General features: G+C 41.3%; 1 protein-coding gene across 7 annotated transcripts in view; it reads left to right on the forward strand.

The window, feature by feature from the left end:
• ARHGEF28 (Rho guanine nucleotide exchange factor 28) overlaps positions 1-21,872 on the forward strand; it is a 524,944-nt gene that overhangs the window by 345,746 nt on the left and 157,326 nt on the right. For 5 of the 7 annotated variants that reach the window (XM_033929274.1, XM_033929277.1, XM_033929279.1 and 2 more), the window contains 3 exons: positions 3,451-3,562; positions 6,037-6,117; positions 18,510-18,552. In XM_033929274.1, coding sequence (XP_033785165.1) covers positions 3,451-3,562; positions 6,037-6,117; positions 18,510-18,552 — 236 coding nt within the window. The remainder of the gene's footprint in view (positions 1-3,450; positions 3,563-6,036; positions 6,118-18,509; positions 18,553-21,872) is intronic. The other 2 variants (XM_033929278.1, XM_033929281.1) reach the window with 1 other exon arrangement.

Raw genomic sequence — 21,872 nt, forward strand, 5'->3', positions numbered from 1 at the left:
ATTGCCCTCTTTGTAACACTGAGATTACCTTTAAATAGGTCTAGCTTTGCATAACTGTAACTAACATTTGTGATTCAAGCTCCCTTTACAAAACCAGTCACACATGCTATCATTGGTTTATTGAGAGGTTTTCAATCATCTGTTGATTATTCCTTAACCTTGATTTCTGATGTATTTGAAGAAAGCCTAATATATCAATTATAGTATTTATACTCTTTGGAATATTACATGATTTATGCAGTAATTTCTTTTAGCAATCAGAAGATTGCAGACTACAATTCATGTGTTGCTGCATCTGTACAATCAAAATCCAGCATTTAATTTCAGTCTAGGCAAGCCACCTTATTTTGTAATGTGATGCTTTCCAGTGATCCAGACGGACCATCTTCTTAAGGGTGAAAAGGAGTTCAGTATTCACGCACCACTAACTTGCTGTTTGGCTTCTTAATAAAGAAGTAGACTGTTGTTTGGAATGTAAGACACCTCTCTAAAATATTTCTTCCAACTGACTTCTTTGCAGGCATTCTTTTCAGAGCTAAGTTGGACCTTGAATCTGTTTCTAGCCTTCTAATAGGCCCAGCACATTAAGAGAAAGGGCTGGCAATTTGTTTTCTCTTTTGTATGTCATGGACGCATCTTAAATGAATCATTCTTGTTGTGACGCTAACTTCTTTTTGCTATTGTATTTTTTTGCTTTGTTTCTTTGATCTATTGTGTAAAATTAATTTTGATGGGTATTTTTTTCATGAATCAGAACGTAAGCCATTCCAGAACCCCGTTCGAGTTCCAAACCGTTCAAGTTCCAAAACAATTTTTCCCATTCAAAATAATAGAAACTGGATTAATCTATTCCTAGGCCCCACGAGGTCGAATTTTAACAGGGCAAACAAAGTGTACTCATAGATGTTGCAATTATCTTTGTTATCTATGAAGTAGTGGTAAAAGTCCTCAACTGAATATGGAAAACTGTTTAAAACCAAAAACAGCTCCATTATGGCATTATTGTAAGTGGGAAAACTGTGTGAATCATTGTCTGTAAATGTCACTGTCTTTACAACTCAATTGTTTTACTTGATAAATCAAGACTTATGTACTCCTAAAACCTACTAATTTGAGTAATGTAACAGTTGCTCATCTCTTGCTTACCTCTTTGTGTCCCAGGAAGTTTATCTTCTCTTTGTTGGGTCTTCTATTAAGAAGTACGGGTGGCCCGAGCGCTGGGGAAATGTACACACAAACAACGTGCAGGGTGTTCGGTTTCCAAAGCAGCGTTTAGATTCCGGGGCAAAATTTGCTAGAAATTGTTGTTCAGATTCCAAGTTGTTAGAGTATTGGGGCATTCAGTTTCCAAGGTATCACTGTAGATGTATAGATAATAATATTTTAATACTATCATGAAATTTAGCAGTTTTGTACAGTGGTGCTCCTTCTCGACTCCTCCTGCTGCGCGAATGTGCCTCTTCCCTTCCCAGTGCCATGTGTAAAGGAGTGGTCTAGTGGTTAGTTCAGTAGCCAGTGGGGTACTGGATTTGATTCTCACTGCAACTTCTTGTAAATCTGGAAAGTTACTTAATTCTCCGTTGCTTCAGGTACAAAATAAGTACCTGTATATAATATATAAATCACTTTGATTTTACCTACATGGTGTAAATGCGCATGAGTCAAGTCTCTTTCATTTGAAAGAAAGCTCTGGAATGAGAGGGCATAGGCTGAAATTAAGAGGTGATAGGCTCAGGAGTAATCTAAGGAAATACTTTTTTACAAAGGGTGGTAGATGCGTGGAACAGTTTCTCAGAAGAGTTGGTGGAGGCAAAGACTGTGTCTGAATTCAAGAAGGTCTGGGATCTCTTAGAGCAGGGGTGTCAAAGTCCCTCCTCGAGGGCCTCAATCCAGTCGGTTTTCAGGATTTCTCCAATTAATATGCATGAGATCTATTTGCATGCACTGCTTTCATTGTATGCTAATAGATCTCATGCATATTCATTGAGGAAATCCTGAAAACCCAACAGGACTGCGGCCCTCGAGGAGGGATTTTGACACCCCTGAATTAGAGAGTGGACGAGATAATAGTTACTGTGGATGGGAAGACTAGTTGAGCCATTTGGCTTTTATCTGCCATCATGTTTCTATGTTTCTCTTTAATTTTCCCATCATGAGACTCCTCCCTCTTGCATCTCGGGATATAGAGGGAGAAGCCTAAGGCCCTGATTGGCTCAGATGCCTAAGGTCCCTGCCAAGGGGAAGGGCCTTTGGCATCTGAACTAATCAGGGCCTTAGGCCCCTTCCTGTATATCACATGATGCATCGGGGAGGGGAAGGCCCACCATCTTGGACATTTGGGCCTTGAAGGAGAAGTGACTGAGCATTCTTCCTGCTAACTTTCTTGAAAGGTACGGGGGGATTTGGGGGACCTCCGGTGGCAGGAGGGAGTGGGCATCCCTCCTGCCTTTTTTGGGGGGAAGAAGGGTAGGAGATGTTTGTGGGGGGAGGGGGAACCTGTCACAGGGATGGGCATCCCTCCAGTCATTGCACTGCCGCTGGTGGGGTGGAGTTTGTTTTGCATGGCAGGAGGGAGTATGCATCCCTCCTGCCATTTTTTTTCTCACGTGGGCTGGGGCAGCATGGTAGGAGGGAATGGGCATCCCTCCTGCCAATTTTTACTAGTGTGTGTGTGTGGATTCCCCATATCGTGTTCATCGGGGATTATTGGGGAGGGCTGTCATCAGTGTAACATACGCAAAATATTTGTGCCATAAAAAAAACCAAAACAGGCAGACCTGTCAGATTTTTGGGTCGCTAAAACCCTTATTTTTTTTGTGCGTAACTAGCCAAGTGATTGATGTTAATGCATCAATCACTTGGCTTGTTTGCATAGGGTTTTAGCTAATTTGCATGGCAGGATCAGAAAATGGGCAATTGAGGGGAAAAAACACGCAGTGAGCTGTTTTATGCATCGGGTTGGCAAATCCAATTGTCGCTAAAGCTGTCAAAGCATGGAGCCATCCTCGAGATTCTCCCCGTGGTGAGTACTCTCATGTCCTTGGTGCAATTCCTAAAAGTCATTGTTATTAAAGGAAATGACATTATTTTGCTCAATCAGTTTCAAAACCAGTATAATATTTTGCAGGTTGCCCATCATCTTTTAGTTTCCTTTGTAAGATAATATGAAGACCTTACAGAATATTTTTAACATCCTAATACAATGGCCATTCGGTAGAGAAAGAGGAAGGTAAAAGGATGGTGAGTCAACTGAGATCATGATGTCCACCTTATGATATTGTTGACAATGGTAAATTATTAGAAAAGAAGCAGTAATATTTTTGAGGTTGTTTACAGACTCCAGATTGTTAATATTTGCGGGTGCAGCATACAGTTTAAATCAAAAGTCAAAGTGGCGCATGTGGCATTAAAGAAATTAACTGTCATTTCATTGTTTTTAATTTGTCTTAGGATTTTTCACACTTTGGAGCTCGATTGCGTTCCTATTCGTGTTCCTCACCCAAGCCTTTTTCAGGCAAATCGCGCATCTTTCGTGACCATACAGCGTCCGACTCGAGTGAAGGTGAGCCATGAATTACTTACATATTATTCTGATTAAAGCTTCCAGAGAAGTTAATATAGTGTATATATATGAACTAAGCAGAGTTTATTGATATTTTAGCTCCATGTTTTGTATAATGCTATGTGTTGTCATATTCCGTTGAATTTCTGAAAGTCATTGTTATTAAAGGAAATGGCATCTAGTCATGTAAATGTGAACTATGCTATGGCCAAATTGCCATTGCAAGTTTTTGTTTAACCCAAGGTGCTACTATTTAACACTTCTATAGCACTGAAGTGCGTACACAGTGCTGTACATTTTGACATTAAATAGACAGTCCCTGCTCAGAAGAGCTTTCAGTCTAACTTAGACAGACAGACATGACATAGAGGGGTTGGGGATGCATTGCAGAACCCAATGAGGAGAGTTAGAAGTTGAAAGCAGTCTCAAAGAGGTGAACTTTTAACTTGGACTTGAACACTGCCAGAGATGGAGCCTGCCAAAGGGATTCAGGCAGTTTCTTCCAGGCATACAGCGCAGCAAGACAGAAAGGACGGAGTCTGGAATAGAGGTTTGCACAGGAATGGGGATCGCCGGAATCCCGCGGGTCCTGCGGGGGTCCTGTGAGAATCCCCCCTAACCCACAGGATTCCCACGGGGACCCCCCTCTGGCCCACGGGACTCCCACGGGGATGGAAGGCTTTGGAAGCAGGGTTCGTCCATATAATATAATGGACACGTCAGCCTTAGTAAAAGAGGGGGTTTATAAGTTAATTACCTGAACAGAAAACAAAAAAAGGGTTCCACCAATGAGATTCCACAATGAAAACAGCAGCGTAAACATAAAAAGAAACTGTGGAATTGATGATCCTGTCAGAAGTAATTGTTGCTTTTTATGGGGACGGGCGGGGATGGAGGTTATTCCTTGCGGGGATGGGTGGGGACGGAGAGGATCCTGACGGGGACGGGTGAGGACGGAGAGGATCCTGGCGGGAACGGGAGGGGATGGGTGGGATTTCTGTCTCCGTGCAACTCTCTAGTATGGAGTTGGCAGAGGAAGAAAAGGGCACATAGGAGGAACTTACCAGTTGAGTGGAGCTCACGTGTGGGAAGGGGTGGGGTGTGGAGGGATATATAGGGAGAAAAGTGAAGAGAGATAAGGGGCAGCTGAGTGACTGCATTATGCCTAGAAGAGCAAAGCTGAAGATGACTTTTCACTGTGCATCATCATCAGAGATAAGTTTAGACACAAAAAGAAAGTAGATCAGTAAAGCCAAGGGGTGTGTGGAGGGTGGAGGGAGATAGATGGGGCAAACAGGCCAAAGGCAGGAACAATAAGAGAAAAGAGATTGGATTAAGGAGCAGAGTAACTGTTCTTTTCTCTCCTTTAAGCTCACCAGCTCCCCTTCTATCCATGTCAGACTCTCTTGAAGGGAGGGGTTGGAACAGAACAATCCTTGTGCTCTGGAGTTTGAATGTCACACTTAACCAGCTATGTGTTAGCCGGCTCTTCAAACCTGGAAATTCAGTGCCAGTGCCTGGACATGGCCCAGTTTTGAATTTCTAGAAGTAGCACCAGCAGCAGTTGGCAAAACACTGATCGCCCCTAGCTTTATATCAGGCCCCTAGTTTATTTTATTTGCCCCAAATACTCCGCAGGGTGCCCTGCAGAAAATGGCAGCTGTGTTTCTCAGCTGTGCTGACTGTTTGTTGTGATGTTCCCTACAGTTCAGCTGGGATTTATAACTGCATACCTCACAATAACATTGTTGTTAATACACATTGTCACACATCTGTATTCAGCTCTCCAGCTCTGCTGCTGAGGTTTCTTACTTTTCAAGACAGCTGTGGAAAATTGATGTTTTGTAGGGTTGCTTCAGTAGTTGGGTCATTTGGCAAGTAAAAGGTTATGCTTATCATGTACAACAATCCACAAACTCCTGTTTTAAAATCCAGTAGCAGTCCTTAGGGCACACCCAGCCAGCTGGTTTTTCAGGATATCTATAATGAATATACTTAAGAGTACCTGATTACTATTCAATGTATTGTAACCCGCTTTGGGTGAATGTTAATAAATTCAAATAAATAAATATTTATGACATAGATTTTCATGAACTGCCTTTTCAGTATGCAAACCCCTCTCATGCATATGCATTGTGGATATCCTGAAAGCTTGATTATCTGGGTACACCACAAAGACTGTGTTGAGAAGCAGTGCAATAGCTTACTAAAGCTTGAGGAAAATAACAAGTAGACCTTAAAGTTCATTCATAAAAATCCCAGTGAAATTCCATTCTGCAAAAGTTTTTGCAAGTACACTCGCTATTATTATTATTGCTTTTATCAATAAGCTAAAAAGATATCCATTCATACCTATATTAAGGTGGACTGACTATGAACTATAGTGAAGCTGAAAGAGCCAGCATTTGCCTAGTGTGTGATAGATGACATTATGATTAATATTTAATTTTAAAGAATTTGTTCCTGCTCTGTAGATGGTGCTGTCCTCAACAGTGGTCGATCCCTTCTTCAGGCTCTTTCATTATCTAAGTCAGTGTCTCTGCTCCATCCCTGTAGTAAGTACCATAAAGCAACCAGACAGAATGAGGTGCTCTTCATTTCTTTGGGCATGGTGGCAGTCTTCCCTTTGGGCAAATTCAGAAAGAGAGCCCCAAGTTGCATTGCTATGGTCTTAAAATTAATGGAAAAGGGAATTTTTACCCTTTTTAAGGAGCAAAAGGGTGATATCTCCATCAAATATCTCCTCTCTATGCTATTCATTGAACCATTATATAATCAGCTGCTGGAAGGTTTTTGTTTGTTAAAAAATCCTTACATTGACTACTTGGCTGTTTGCTAACACAGTAACTATAGCATGCGTGCTGTTATGCCTATCAAGTCAGTGAAAACCTCGTAAACCTGACCAACCTGCTTCTGAGAGCTCTGACGTGATTGGGGGTCATGCATGTTTGTAAGAATAAGCTTAGAGAATTCCTAATCATTCTTCAGACCAGTATAAAACCAGTGTAACAGAGAACAAAGATTTTCCAGCCTTTCCCTTTATAGGACACTATGCAACAAGTATTTCTCTGTCTCCAGAAGATGATGATGGGCATACCATGAACCTGGCTCTGAATTACTGCGGTGCAGTTCTTGAGCCCAGTTTGAGAACTAGGTATCCACTTGAATGGGGTCAGTCAAAAGGTGGACTCCAGCCACCCTTGTTTTGTTATCCCGTTTAACCTGAGTAGTTTCAGTTCACATCAAAGAGAGGTACAGTAGGTATTTCCCTGTCCCCAAAGGACTTAACAAACTATGGGGACAATTCTATAAAGTAGGGCCTTGAGGTAGGTACCAGGCACATTAAAAGTGCCATTAATTCACAGATAAACTTCAATTTCAAATTATTGACTCCAAGTGCATAGCAATAGGTATTTTAACTCAGCTTTGAAAATTTCTATTGAGGCGGATGACACTGGCAGCTCTGGAGGAACCCTTGACAAAGCTATTTGTGAAACATGTTGGGTCCAGCCCTCCTGGGTCAAGCTTATGAAAAAAATCATCTGAGCTAAATTTATTTTGAAACTCATATAAGTATACTGTATACATATATTTAAAGATTTGAGAATTTAAAACTATTAATGTTATTTATACGTATAAAAAGATCAAACAAAAGATTGAGCCAATGACAATAGTACATGTGAATCTTAGCTGCTACGAAAGTTTGTTGAGTGGAGGCTCTGAAGATAAGATCTAAAGCTGGGTTAAAATACTTATTGGTAGGCACTTGGAGACAATAATTTGAAATTGCAGTTTATTGTCAGTCTCTGAGTTTAGATTTTGAAATTGGAAATCATCTTTATTTGAACAATTAATTCACAAGAAGGCATCTGTATGCTGTAGGCACTATTCGATAAGGGCAGAGCATGACCAGGCTATGGGCATATCTTCCAGGTAGTATAATACTATAAACCAGTGGTTCCCAGCCCTGTCCTGGAGGTCCACCAGCCAGTTAGGTTTTTAGGATAGCTCTAATGAATATGCATGGGGCAGATTTGCATGCCTGTCATCTTCATTATATGCAAATCTCTCTCATGCATATTCATTAGGGCTATCCGAAAAACCCGACTGGCTGGTGGTCCTCCAGGAAAGGGTTGGGAACCAATGCTATAAACTATGCACGTCACTTAGCGCACCTAGGTGCACCAACTTATGCCTATTATTGACATGATCTTAAACATAGAAAAATGAAGGCAGATATCCTAGATTCTATAAGTAGCGCCCAAGATTGTGCTCCTATATTTGGGCACCAATCCAAGATGTGCACCTATTAAACTGTCTAAGAAGCCAGTTAGCGCCAATAATTGCTAATTGGCAAGGCACACATTTTGCTACACACTATTATATAACAACACCCAAATCACATGGGTCAGGGTCGTTTCTAAACTTTGCGCACAGTGTTATAGAATACCAGGGATGTGCGTCCAAATTGGGTGCCAGAAATAACACTTGGTTTCAGCGGGTGTAAGTCCTGGCATCTAAATCTGGGTGCTGCAATCTAGCACTCAGTGCTATTCTATAATGGCCACTTATCTTTGATTACCCATTTTAGAAAATCATTGAGCTGATTTTTGAGCACCGTTTACTGAATCTAGCCCATAGAGACTATTTGGCCTAACCAGTCTGCCCATTCATGCCATCTGCTATCCCTTCTTCTCCCTTAGAGACTCTATGTACTTGTTCCAAGCTTATTTGAATTCAGATATAGTCCAATTCACTTCTTTTTTAAAATTATTATTTATTTATCATATTTTCCGTAAACATATCAAATATCCACTTGTACAGAAAGTTGAAGTTAACTAAAGAACATAAAGTTTTTCAATTATATATAACCACAATCCAGAAAAAATAAAGCATAACTCCAGATCAAGTCCTCAAATCATGGATCCAAGAAGTATAGTCAGCGAACATACTAAAATAAATCATAGAAATATAAAGAAAGGAAAACAGGGAATTCAATCAACTGAAGGAAGTGTCCAAATTTAAATGAGCACTCATGTTGTCCCTGCTTTCAGGCGTGCAGCCGACAAAAAGGTTGTCAGTTGAGTAGGGTCAAAGAAAACATATTTTTGCTTTTGATATAATATCACACATTTACATGGGTTTTGTAAGAAGAAAGAAGCTCCAAGAGCAATAACTCCCAGCTTTAAAATCAAAAATTCACGACGACGCTTTTGGGTATCCCGTGCCAGGTCTGGGAATATTTGTATTCTGTATCCCAAAAAATCTTTTAATTTATTTTTAAAGTCTCAGCAACCAGTTTTTATCTGGTGCCAAGGCAACTGTAAGAAGTAAAGTTGCAGGTGTCGCCATTTCCCTGTCTGATTGTTCCAAGATTGTCAAAATGTTTAATGTCTGTTGTTCCTCTTATAATTCCTGTAATTTTTGATGTTGTTGTTGTCCTTCTTCTCTTTGTGTAGGCAAGTAGTAAACCTGGGTAAACAGTGGCAACAATTCTTCTGAAATTCCCAATATTTCTATCATATATCGTTTTAACATATCTCTCGGAGGTATTGTTGCCACTCTAGGAAAATTGATTAATCTAAGATTATTATTGCGAGAAAGATTGTCCAATGCTTCCAACTTCCTTCTTAAATTTATATTATCTCTCATTAATGCTTCTGTAAGCTGTTTAGTAGCTGTATTTGAATTTTTAAGATCTTGCATATCAGTTTGTAAACTTTTAATATATTTTTCATGAGTATTTAATTTTTGTTCGACTTGGCATAGTTGAGGTTTGATAGATTTTGCCAGATCCGCTACTAGATCCCATATAGCTTCTAGAGTTATTTCTCGGGGCTTTTCTATTATAGTAAGTTTTTCAGGCACAATTTTTGTACTTGGTTCAACTGACCTCTCCTCCTGTAGGTGTCTCTCCTGAACGCTGTACTCCCTCTTGTTGTTAAGAGTCTCAGACACCACGGGACTCTCCGACCGGGAATCCTGCTCCAAGCTCCCCTCTCTGATGTCCAAAGCCTCACGGGAGGGGAGCTCACCGCCTTCCGATAGCTCCTCGACCCATGGGGAGCTGGTGGTCCGAGGAAGAGGGGGAAGTGCTCTGGCGTCAGGGCTAAACGAGATCTCCAGTCCCGGGGAAACCATTTCTGACTTGCCACCGAGTGCCTCCAACGGGGATGCCGATGCCGCCACCGACACTTCCTGCATCCGGCGAAGACGTTTGTCGATGTTGCCGAATCTAACTGGGTCGGGGTGCCGCGAGGTTGCAGCGGCGCTTTGGCCCTTCTTTTCGGCATAACGAAATGAGAAAAAATTCCTCTTAGTAGCAGGTAAGCCAGATTCTCACACAAAGATCTAAGCCAGGACGCTCAGCTAACCGTCCCTTTGGCCATCTTGGATCCGTGACAATATCTAAATGCACCCAATTCACTTCTTTTGACTGTGAAGGAGGCCTGCATACCACACCAATGTACTTGTAATCTGCTTTGGATTAAAGCAGAATAAAAAATTTTAAATAAATAGATTTTCCATTTCCTTATTCCAGTTTGACCCACAGTCCATCTTCCATATGCCATAAACATGGGAATGAAGGTCATTTTCCCTTCAGCTTCAAGCTTCTACCACCACCTAAGGGAACTTTTGCAAAGCCCAGCTACTGTTTCAGGATCTATGTGCCCAGGGATGTCTTTTCACATGAGTTGGTCTTGCTTCTGCATAGGGCATTTCTGTTAAAGCTGGGTTAGGGGCTATCTCTTCATTAGGAGTTTAGGGGCAGGTGCTAAGACTCAGAGGAGCCTAGGCAACTGATTAGCCCCTGTTTGGATTCCAGGGAGGACAGAGTACTATCAAGAACAAATTAATATGTTTGAACACCATTAGTGTAGTGGGGAAGGTATCCTCAATTGCAAATCCCTTGAAGAGGGAGAGCTTCTTGTAGGGGGAAGATGTTGACCCCATAGTAGTTCAGCTCTTTCACAGAGAGAAGCTTCAGTGTATAAAGCTTCAGTGTATAATTAATCAAACTTTAGAAGCTCTCAGTTCATCTAGAGAGGGTTTTCATGGGCCCCTGTTCTGAAGGGAGTACATAACTCCAGTAAGGCATTTTCTATCTTCTGGTAATTGAGGAGACCATGATATTGCTGCAGTGAGATGCTTCAGAAGTCAGACTCTGAGTTATCAAAGCCATGGGTAAGCTTTACCCTCTGGTTTTAGAGGAAAAATAAAAGGTAAGCAACCCAGAGTGGATGTTATTACAAAGAAGACAGCTGTTACGGTGACAAGCAGGACAACTGCAAGATATCTAGAATTAGTAGCTAGAGACCTTCTGAAGTAACCCCTTGAGAAGGCAGCCCTATGGTTGCAGATAGCTCTCTTTAGTGTTTGCATATCCAGTGCAAGTTTTCATCGGGATCAATAGTCTCCAGTTGAGCCATGGGATAGTGACAACCAAGATTCATGGGAGTCAGCTTGGCTAGAGGTAAGTATGGCTTAGAGTATGGTTGCCTGATATGATCTTATCCGGACTTCTACCAAGGTATATGGTAGTTTCAGTATCTGTAAGACATACCTTACTCTGGAGAGGTTGCTGGTGTTGGGGATGGTTGTTCCTGTTCCAGATGCAAAGTGGGGTAGTGGCAGGTACTCCATTTACTTCATTGTTCTGAATAAGGCTGACAGTTTCTGACCCATTCCTGACTTTAAGGGGGTGAATTGAGCTCTGACAGTATCTCATCTCTCTATGGAGGTCTTGAGATTGGTGATTGTAGCAGTTCACAAAGAGCAGCTTCCAATTTCATGGATCTCAAAGAAGTATACCTCCACACACTAATTTAGTTTTGTCAAAGATTCCAACTGTTTGTGATCCTAGGGCAGGGGTATCCAATGTCGGTCCTCGAGGGCCGCAATCCAGTCGGATTTTCAGGATTTCCCCAATGAATATGCATGAGATCTATTTGCATACACTGCTTTCATTGTATGCTAATAGATCTCATACATATTCATTGGGGAAATCCTGAAAACCCAACTGGATTGCGGCCCTCGAGGACCGACATTGGACACCCCTGTCCTAGGGGATCAGCATTAGTTCAGAGTTCTAGCCTTTGGATGAGCCCTAGTGCATCATCTCAAAGGCGGTGGCCATGGCACGTCATTAAGAAGGAATCTGAGTTCATCTGATTAGTTTATCAGTCTGACATTTTATTTATTTTATTTTTATTTATTTAAAAAGTTTCTAGCCCACTTAAATCCTAAGCAGGTTACAAAATCACATATATAGAAAACAAACAACATATAAAATACATAATAAACTTCATTAAAATAAAAACAGCAACATATTATTCTTACATCTTCCTCAATATTAAACAAAAAATAAACATACTTCTCCCCTCATTAGTCAGACCAGTTGCAGAGTTATGAGGTCTGTCTTCAGTGGACATCCTTGGCCCAAGTCAGCTTGAAATGGTGCCTGAATCTGTAAATTTGTGTAAAGATACTGATTTGGAGGCCTTCAGAGGTAATAACAGACATTAGTCTAAGTGGTTGTGGGGAGCATTAACAGTGTTAGGTAGCACAGGAAAATGATCGGTAACTTAAGTAGCCTGGTCCATCATTCAATTAGAAACAAGGGCCATATGGAGTTGTCATCACACCGCATAGGATATGTTTTCCAATAATGCGATGTTAGTCACCTATTAGGGGCATAGTCAGAGAACTAAAATGCCCAAAAAATGCCTAAGTCGGCACTTGGCCATTCTAATCACTGCGATGTCGAAGTGCCTAAAATTGAAACCGTTTTCCTGGACATCTAGCAAGATGTTTCACCTGATGTGCTTCCAGAGTTCCAGGGGATGTATTGGAAGGTGTGTTATGGGTGTGTTTTTGTCAGACTTTGGGCATTCTTAACTTGGATGTCTTGCAGCGATAATCAAACCTTTTCCAAGATGTCTTGGATGAAACTTAGATGTTCAGAGCTAGATCTGATAAAGAAGTGTCTTATGTAGCAAAAAAGTACCCAAAATAACCAGGTGACCATTGGATACATTAAGGTATGACCCCTCACATACACACTGCTCACTAACACTTTCCTACCCCCCCCCCCCCAAATCTGAATGACAGAGTGCACACTAGTCTCAAGAACAGCAGCATTTGGTATGGTAAAGCCTAGTAGAGCATCACACAGGTGTCTTAAGTAGTCTGGTGGATGAGCTAGTGAGCCATAGAGAGGAGGATCCAGGCCCATAAGCCACTCTAACCACAGCATCTATGGTGTTAAGTATGAGCCTATCAAAATCCACCAAAACCCTACTATACTGCCTTATAGGTACCACCTGTAGCCGTAAGGGCTATTGGGGTGGTAGACAGGTGGGTATAGTAGGTTTTGGAGGAGTTTTGGAAGGCTCAGCATAAATTATAAAGGGTATATGGTAAGATGTACATCTTGTACCCTTCATGTGAAGTTCATAGCAGTGCCCTCTAAGGTGCCCCACTGCTCTGTTGTCTGTGTGGCCAGTCCATTAGAATTGTGACCCCCTCCCATGTCTAAGTAGTGCTGATATGGATGTTTCTAACTTGGATGTTTTTGTGGTTGAAAATGATAGATAAAGTTTAGACATCCTGATGGTCTAGACATTTTGGTGGCCAAGATGTCCAAGTAGTCGATTTTCAGAAAAAATAATTATGGGACATCTAGCAGTTTGGCTTTTGAAAATGGACATTTCTGTGCTTCTGGCATTGGATGCTTAGCAGGAAATGTCCAAATTGGACATAGACGTTCTTTTTGAAAATGGCCCTCCATGTCAACCAACAGGATGGCACAAAGAGCATGATGAAATGGGCCAAATCCCATCTTCTTGCATTATTGATGGCTTGAATCACTGGAGATCAAAATATACAAGCATATTTCTGATCATGCATACCCTGAACCAAGGGAATAGGAAATCTGGGAAAAGATTTTGCTGTTATCAGGAGTTGCTGGAGCACCCTTGCCATGGAAGTTGATAGTAAAGAATTGGAATGTGAAGGTACTTTGTTTTATAAATCAGTCTCTGGAAAGAGAGGAGATCAGTAGTCTTGTATGGCTTGTGTGTTCTGCTGCTTTTGGGTCAAGTGTTACAAAAGATATCCTGCCATCTATAGCTGTTTGCTGTGGTAGCTCCAGACCAGTCTAGAAGATGGTAGTACATGGGCCTTCTGTATCTCGATATAACAGGAGAGGGTTTGAGATTCCTATAGAAGACAGGGCTTCTGAATCAGGGACTGGTTCCAATGGTCTGTCTTACTTTTGTCTTATGGCTTGGCCCTTGAAAGATCATTCTCAAGTCATTGGGGCTATGTAGAGGTGATTACTATGAGTTTGCACAGGAAATCTATATCTTTAGCCTAAACCAGTGTCTGAAGAATTGTTGACACTTGATGTGCAGAGCAGGTGTAGTCTCCCTTTCACACACTGGTCTCACATGAACGGACTTTTTTGAAAGAGGGTCCCTAAAATATTTGTCACTAGCTTTCTTTAAGGTTCAGGTAGTGGCAATGGCTTGTTTCAGGTGATGGCTTGAATGAGTGCCCTTGTTGCCTCACCCTAATGCAGTTTGTTGCCTAAAAGGGGTCTCAAATATGACATGGAGCTTGAATTTAGTACTTTGGTCCCTAGGACATTTGTCTTTTGAGCCATTGAAAAGGGCATCACTAAAAGATTTTACACTCAAGCTAGATTCTCTGGTGGCATTGTATTCAGCAAGGTAAATTTCTAAGTTACAGGCTCTTTTTTGTTGGGAGCCATTTTTACGTTTTATGAAGACCAGGTTTTCCATGTGGATAATTATTTCCTTTCTTCCGAAGGTTGTGTGAGCATTTTATGTCAGTGGAAGGATTGTTTGGAGGAGTTCCATTTCCTCCACCTTTTGGATGTTAGAAGGATCCTCGTGTACATTATTTGGAAGTGACAAATGAATTCTGGAAGTCAGATTGTGTTCTTTGGAGGCCTCATAAAAGGAGAGTCAGTTACCAAAGCCACCATTGTATGCTGATTAAAGTGGCTATATCATTATCATACAGTATATTGTCCAACATTGGATACTGCCCAACTCCCATAAAGCTTACTCAATTATTTATTTTATTTAGTTATTCAAAAGATTTCTATACTGCCAAAAATCTCAGAAGTTTTCAGAGTTATATATATAAATACATAAAATTACATATACACTAAGGGCTCCTTTTACAACGGTGCGCTAGTGATTTTAGCGCGCACTAGCCGCTACTGCATCCTTTTAAGCAGGCAGTAGTTTTTCAGCTAGCGCGCACTATAACACGCGCTAATCTTGTGCGTGCGCTAAAAACGCTAGCGCACCTTCGTAAAAGGAGCCCTAACACATTGCAGTTCAAAAGCTAATAACATAAGAAAATACCCTTAGCAATATGTTTAACAAATACCCATCGACTGTAATTATGGGAAAGCAAAACAGTTTCAGAAGAATAATTATCATATCATATCATATATCATAAGTAAGCATCAACGAACAACTTGGTCTTAAGCAGTTTTTTTAAAAATGGAGTGTTCCACACACAATCTGATTTGACCAGCCAAGTTATTCCACAAAGACATCCCAACAATTGTAAGCATTTTTGTTTTTGTACACATATATTTTATGTTCATAGTTGACTGACATACTAGCTTCATACTACCAACTGATCACAGGGCTTTACCGGTCTGTACATTTCCCAAAGACACTGGAACCAATATGGCACCGTTCAATGCAAAGATTGATGCACCAGAGATAATACTTTAAAATAAATCCTTTGTTCAATTGGTAACCGGTGCAGACTTTTTAATACAGGGGTAATATGAGATATTCTAGCTACCCCACTAATCAATCTGGCTGCAGAATTCATCATAACTTGTAGATCTCTCAGCTTTGGTTTGGCTAATCCTAAAAGTAGTGAGTTACAATAGTCTAGCCTACTCAAAAACAGCAATTGCACCACAGTTCTAAAATCATACGTTGTTAAAAGAGGTTTCAATCTATATAGGAGCTGAAATTGAGCATAACCCTTTTGAACCATATTCAAGACTTGTCCCATATTCAACGACATATCTAAGCAAACTCCCAAGATGTTCATCGCCTTCTTTACCTGTATCAATTCGCCCATAATAGCCAGTCTTGTCATCTCAGCCCTCTCACTATCTCTCCTTACAGTCATCAATTCTGTTTCATTCACATTCAGCTTTAGACTATGCTGAGTCATCCATTCACATACTTTTGTCATACAGTGATTCAGTCACATCTCGACCTCTCTATATGGACCCTCAATCAGAAAGAAGAAAAGGATATCATCTGCGTAGATCCTGTATTGAACCCCCAGGGATTGAAAAACCAGCCCAAGAGATGACACAGCAGATAGGGCAGAACCCTGTGAGACTCCCTTACTGATCATTTTCTTGTCAGAGACCCTCCGTTCCCCTCTCACACAAAAGGACCTGCCCAGTAAATAGGATGAAAACCAATCAAATATTGCCCCTTTCATTCCTAACTTTTTTAATTTTGAGAGCAGCATTTCATGATTACCAGATACATCAAGGGAGACCACACAGTAGGAACAGCTCTTATCCATGCCTTCCCTCAAGGCATCCACCACTGAAAGTAACGTAAAGTTAGAGTGGTATTGGCTTCATGGGTAAAGTCACATGCAGTACATCGCAACATAAATTGGTAGGGCATTATAGGTTGGATGTCTTTGCCCAAGATGAAGTTGTTTTGGGGAAGGGAGTGCTTAGGGAAGAGGTTTCAGAAACCCAACCACCCAGTTTAGAGAGTGCTTTATTACATCCCACTGGTTCTAGACTGGTCTGGTAGAAAATAAATGTTGTCTTATCTTTTAATTTTCTTTCCTAGAGTTTTACCAAGCTAGTCCAGACTCCATCCCTAAAGTGTTAAGAGTTCTGATCTGTTGTTCTTGCAGGAAGAATTATATCTGGAATTAATTTCAGGTTTTCTCAAGTTTGTAGGGGAGTTTTTGTTGTTGTTGAAACCCTGGGCATATGCAGCATACAGGGATCTGAGGTTTTTCCTCCATTGAAAATAAATTACACCAGTCTTGAAACAGTAACAGTGTTATGAAAAAAAACTATTCTCTATGTTCTAAACTGGGCATATGAACTTTAAATTGAACTGTTGAATTGAAGTAGAGAGGTATTTTTTTTGGTGAATATAAACGGTTCTCTCTTACACCTGCATATAATATAGGGGGACTGTAAAGTAGGCCCAGGGGCTAAATAAATTCTATCTTGCTTTATTACAGAAATACTGAGGAACAGTGCCTTGCATAGATTATTTGTTATTCTTTATATTCTACCTCTCTGTAGTACAACTAAAGCAGTTTATGTATTACATACAGGTACAATAGGACAGGGCTTACCAGTCTTTTTTCTCTTTCTCCTTCTGCAGGTGATTAGGCATAAGGGGAGAGTGTGGCCCAGTGATTAGAGCTACAGCCTCAGTACCCTGGGGTTGTGGGTTCCTTTTGACCCTGGGCAAGTCACTTATTCCCCCCATTGCCCCAGGTACATTAGATAGATTGTGAGCCCACCAGGACAGACAGGGAAAATGCTTGAGTACCTGAATAAATTAATGTAAACCATTCTGAGCTCTCCTGGGAGAATGGTATAGAAAATTGAATAAATAATAGTCCACTGGGTCTGGACTGGTCTGATAGACTCAAAGGAAAGAAAATTAGCAGATAACACCAAACATTTTTCATGCATGAGGAACTGGACCAGACAACACTAACTTGTAAACACAGAGGATGATCTTTTATAACAGGGTGCCTAGGCTGAAAATACACATGGGGGTTCCTTCTTCTAAAGTGTGCTAAGTTTTTGCAATTAATGTGCATAAACAGCAAAACTTAATGTGCTAAGTGCCCACCCCATCCTCTGAAATTACCTAACCTCTTTATCCTATCCTCATATGACAGGAGTTCCATTCCTTTTATCACTCTGCTATATCTTTTTTGAGATACGGCAACCGAGGTTACTCTCTTAGTTATGTGTAGTTTCAGCAGCACTAAACATATACAATTAAGCTTTGAAATCCATGTCCAGCTTGAAATAAGCAATTACATATTTGACGTTGTATCTGCTGTTTATCTGTTGGCATTTGGATGTGTTATGTTCATCAGCTGAATTTTACCACTAAACATGTACGTTTTGTCTCACCAGAACCCTCACCAAATTGTTAGCTTCTTGTGAACGTAAAACTATGGCCATAATTCTGAAGAAAATGGCCAACACTGATTTGTTTAAAAAAAGAAACCCCCCCAAAACCAATTTATGCAGCTGATGCAGCCAGTGGTCACGGAAATGATTTGGATATCAACCTGTATGTATCTATTTAAAGAAAACAGAATACAGAGAAAAAGTCCAGTCAATACAGTGTTAATGGAAGGATTTTTTAATCAAAAAAATTAAAATGGTGTGAAGCTTTCCAATAACATTAGATATTAATAGAGACCAAGGGAGAGTGATTTGAAGAAAGAGAATTAGAGTTCTGGTAAAGGTAAATGTTAACCTTTTCATTTTTAATAACTCAAAACCAACATTTTGGTTTAGTACTCTGGAGAACAAGAGGTAAGATTTACTGTTGGGGGAGAAGGATTATTTGGGTGCTACGCTGGCGTGAAATAAATGAAATATCGCAATAACCAAAAAAAGATTAAATTGTATTGTTGGTTTGAATTAATAGTGCTGATAACCCAAATGGATGTAAATTCTTTTACTGTTTCTTGTTACAGGAATTGGTACTTTCTTGGGCATTGCTGTTTGTAATCATTTGTACCTCTCTAAATTCTCTTCTAGTATAAGTTTGAACATGCTTCATGGTGGTGGCTTTGTGTTTCTGCCTCGTATACACATATGGTCTTGCATTGTGGGATTTCATTTGCTGCTTGTGTGTTTCAGAACAAAGAGCTTACAGCTTGCCAGATCCATCAGAAGGCAAAAGGTATTGTTATTTGTCTGTCTGTTTGAAACTTAGTTCTTACAGATAAATATCAAGCATGCATTACAGCATATCACCCTTTACCATTCTGTTTGATACTCATTATACAATGGTCTTTAATATATTTAACAGCATGCGTAGTTAATGAATTTCAGTATGTGCTAAGGATGAATTTAGACACCCAACTAAGAATGTGGAAAGAAACAAGTATGGTACAGTCGGGGCAGGAGCAATCTCTAGTTGTTACTGCATATGTCAGAGCCACTTTCAAAATGTCTGCTGTGATCTCTAGTGGTAGTCTTGCAAGAACGCTGCGGTGAATTTGAGATTGGAGCTGGTATAGGCAGGAACAAATCCCAGTCACTCCTGTCCATGCTAGCTCCAGTCTTAAAATGGCTGCCATGACCTATTGCTGCAGTCTCATGAAAGTCCTGCTAGAAGTTGTGGCATCCATTTTGAAAGCAAAGCTGCCATGGCCAGAAGTGATTGAGTACTGTAAAGTAGGCCCAGAAAGGGCCTCATGGGTGGGTACAGGAGGGGTCTACTCCTGTTCAGGGGGAGGAAGGGGGTCCAGGAAAGGGTAGGGGTTTACTCTTGTTAAGAGGGAGAGATGTGTTGAGTGTGGCAGCAGTGGTATTGCTGTGACTATTGTTAGTTGCAGATGTAGGCAATAACCTTGATGGTATGTATAAAAATATTTTATTTTAGTTTTAACTTTTTGTTCATATAAACCAAATAGTCCAGTAACAAAACCATATAATAATATAATTATGTGATATTTTGGCTTCATATTTGAAGCCTTCTTAAGCAAAAATCATCTTTTTTGTTATTTAGTTCACATTTTATTAAGATTTTCATATATACCGTATATAGTCAAATATAAACTGAGATTTTTGGACCAAAAAAATGGCCCAAAAATGGAGGTCTTGGTTTATATTCGAGTCTATACTTGAGTACTTCTCTAATTACTGTAGTTTAAAAAAATATCAAAATTTAAACCTACTGGGGGGTCTAGCTGTGGGGAATAGAATTGTGGGTCAGGGGTAGGCCCGACATGCAGCTGATTCCTTCTAGTTGTGGCCAGAGCGGTCCTCCATGCTGTTTGCTGGCTGCTGTGAGGAGGGGAGAGTGAGGAGTCAGTGGTGCATCCGGATTGCCTTCGGTCCCGGTCCCGCTAAACCATCTGGCAATAAAGAAACCAGACACCGCAAGGGACTTCTCTTTTGCCAAATCGCTATAGGATCTGCCAGTTTCGATCCTGCCCTTCAAAATTGGGAAGTAACTTCAGAGGGGGGCGGGATTGAGACCAGCAGAGCCTAAGTGATTTGGAAAAAGGGAAGGCCCCCACAGCATCTGGCTTCATTATTGCCAGATAGTTTAGTGGAATTGGGACAAGGACCGAAGGTAGGGCTGCTGACAATCCAGATGCACCGTTGGCTCCTCACTCTTCCTTTCGCCCAGCAGCCAGCAAACAGCATGGAGAACTGCTGCGGCCACCGCTGGGAGGAATCAGCTACCTGCCTGCATGTCGGATCTGCCCCTGACCTGCGATGCCATTCCCCAGAGCCCCAAGTAGGTAATATTGGAAGAAGCAAATGATGAAAGGTGATGGGGGGATTTTGGATGGAAGTGAGGTGAGAGAGAGAGATGAGGTGTTGGAGGAAAGAGGAAAGAGAATATGGTGGATGGAGGGGGCAAGACAGTAGATACTGGTTAGAAGAGTGACAATAAAGGGGAAAAGAGAGAAAGAGATGCTAGAAGGGGAGGAGGGAAGAGCTAGCAAAAAAACAACTGGAGAATAATAGGATGAGGAAGATGGAAAGCTGTAAATAGAAATAGAGATGCAGAAAAATAAATGGAGGACAACTGAAAGGAAAAGGTTAAAGTCAGAGATGGATGTAGGAAGGAGAGAAGAGGCAGATAGATTGCAGACCCTGGAAAGAAAATTAAGAAAAGACAGAAGAAAGCAGAAACTGGGATAAACATGAATAAAATGGCCACTACAAAGGTAGAAAAAAATAATTTTATTTTTAATTTCATGAACAGAAAATGCAATTGTACTGTAAATTTGCATTGCTTTCTTTTTATATCTTACCAATATTGAGGTTTAAGTTTGATCTTTGTCTACATTTACCATATTTTTCGCTCCATAAAACGCACCTGACCTTAAGATGCACCCTAGATTTAAAGGAGGAAAACAAGAAAAACCCCAATCTGAACCAAATTCTCCCTGCCAGGCTCTGCACCCTGTTCCCCCTCCCTGCCTGCCTGCCACTAGGCCTAGTTGCAGGCAGGCAGGCCTAGTGAGAGGCAGGGACCCCAGTGTGCACAATGATAACCCAAATGTCTGACCTCAGTTTATATTCGAGACAACCTCCCCCCCCCCCTCTTATTGGAGGGAAAAAGGATACCTCGGTTTATATTCAGATTGGTTTATATTCGAGTATATACGGTAAGCAACCTAGCATGACTTAAGAAAGAAAATGCCAGATAGTATTAACATATAGGCAGCAAACAGTAACATTTAGGACTCCTTTTGCAAAGCTGTAGTAGTGATTCCCCCATGGCAAATGCACCGAAGCCCATTCAATTCCAATGAGCTTTGGTGCATTTGTCACAGGAAAATCACTACTGTGACTTTGTAAAATGGGACCTTAAAGAGAGAGAGCAGAGGCATACATTATAGCAGATCCAATTAACATCCCAAAGGAGATTTCACAAATTGTCACATGGGAAACCAGATATAACTAATTTTTCAGTACTGCCAGGACTTCTTTATAGCTATAGCTCCATCCGCTATAATAATTCCTTTAGTGCGCATGCGCACTTCAAACCTGGTGGCTCCGTACGTCCGTAGCTGTGTGGCCGGCAGAATGTTAAAGAATGCAGAGCATGCGTGTGGACGTTCGGAGCTGACATCGGGGAGAGAAGGAGGCGGCAGTGACTGAGCTACGGAGCTAGGGGAGGGAAGGCCACAACCACTGCCGCTCCCTGGTTGCAAGGCCTTCTCCTCTGCTTCCACTCTTCCCTCTGGGTCAGAGCACCATTGCTGCTCGCAGGAGCCGCGCTCTCTGCCCGCCTGGCGGTGAACCAACACCCCTTACTTCAGAATTTGAGTTCGTAGGGCAGGTCGAGGATGAGGATTTGTTTATTCGCTGCCATGCTGCTGGAGGCTGGTGACGCTGCCGCAGAGAGGGGGGGATGGGGTGGGGGCAGCCAAAGGAAGGGGAGAGGGGCGCAAGTGGGGAATGGGAGGGAGGGAAAGAGACAGCGGCCAAGGAGAGAGAGAGAGAGAGAGAGAGAGACAGCGGCCAAGGAGAGAG

This window comes from Geotrypetes seraphini, chromosome 1, assembly GCF_902459505.1.
Source record: "Geotrypetes seraphini chromosome 1, aGeoSer1.1, whole genome shotgun sequence".
In the NCBI taxonomy this organism is placed as follows: domain Eukaryota; kingdom Metazoa; phylum Chordata; class Amphibia; order Gymnophiona; family Dermophiidae; genus Geotrypetes; species Geotrypetes seraphini.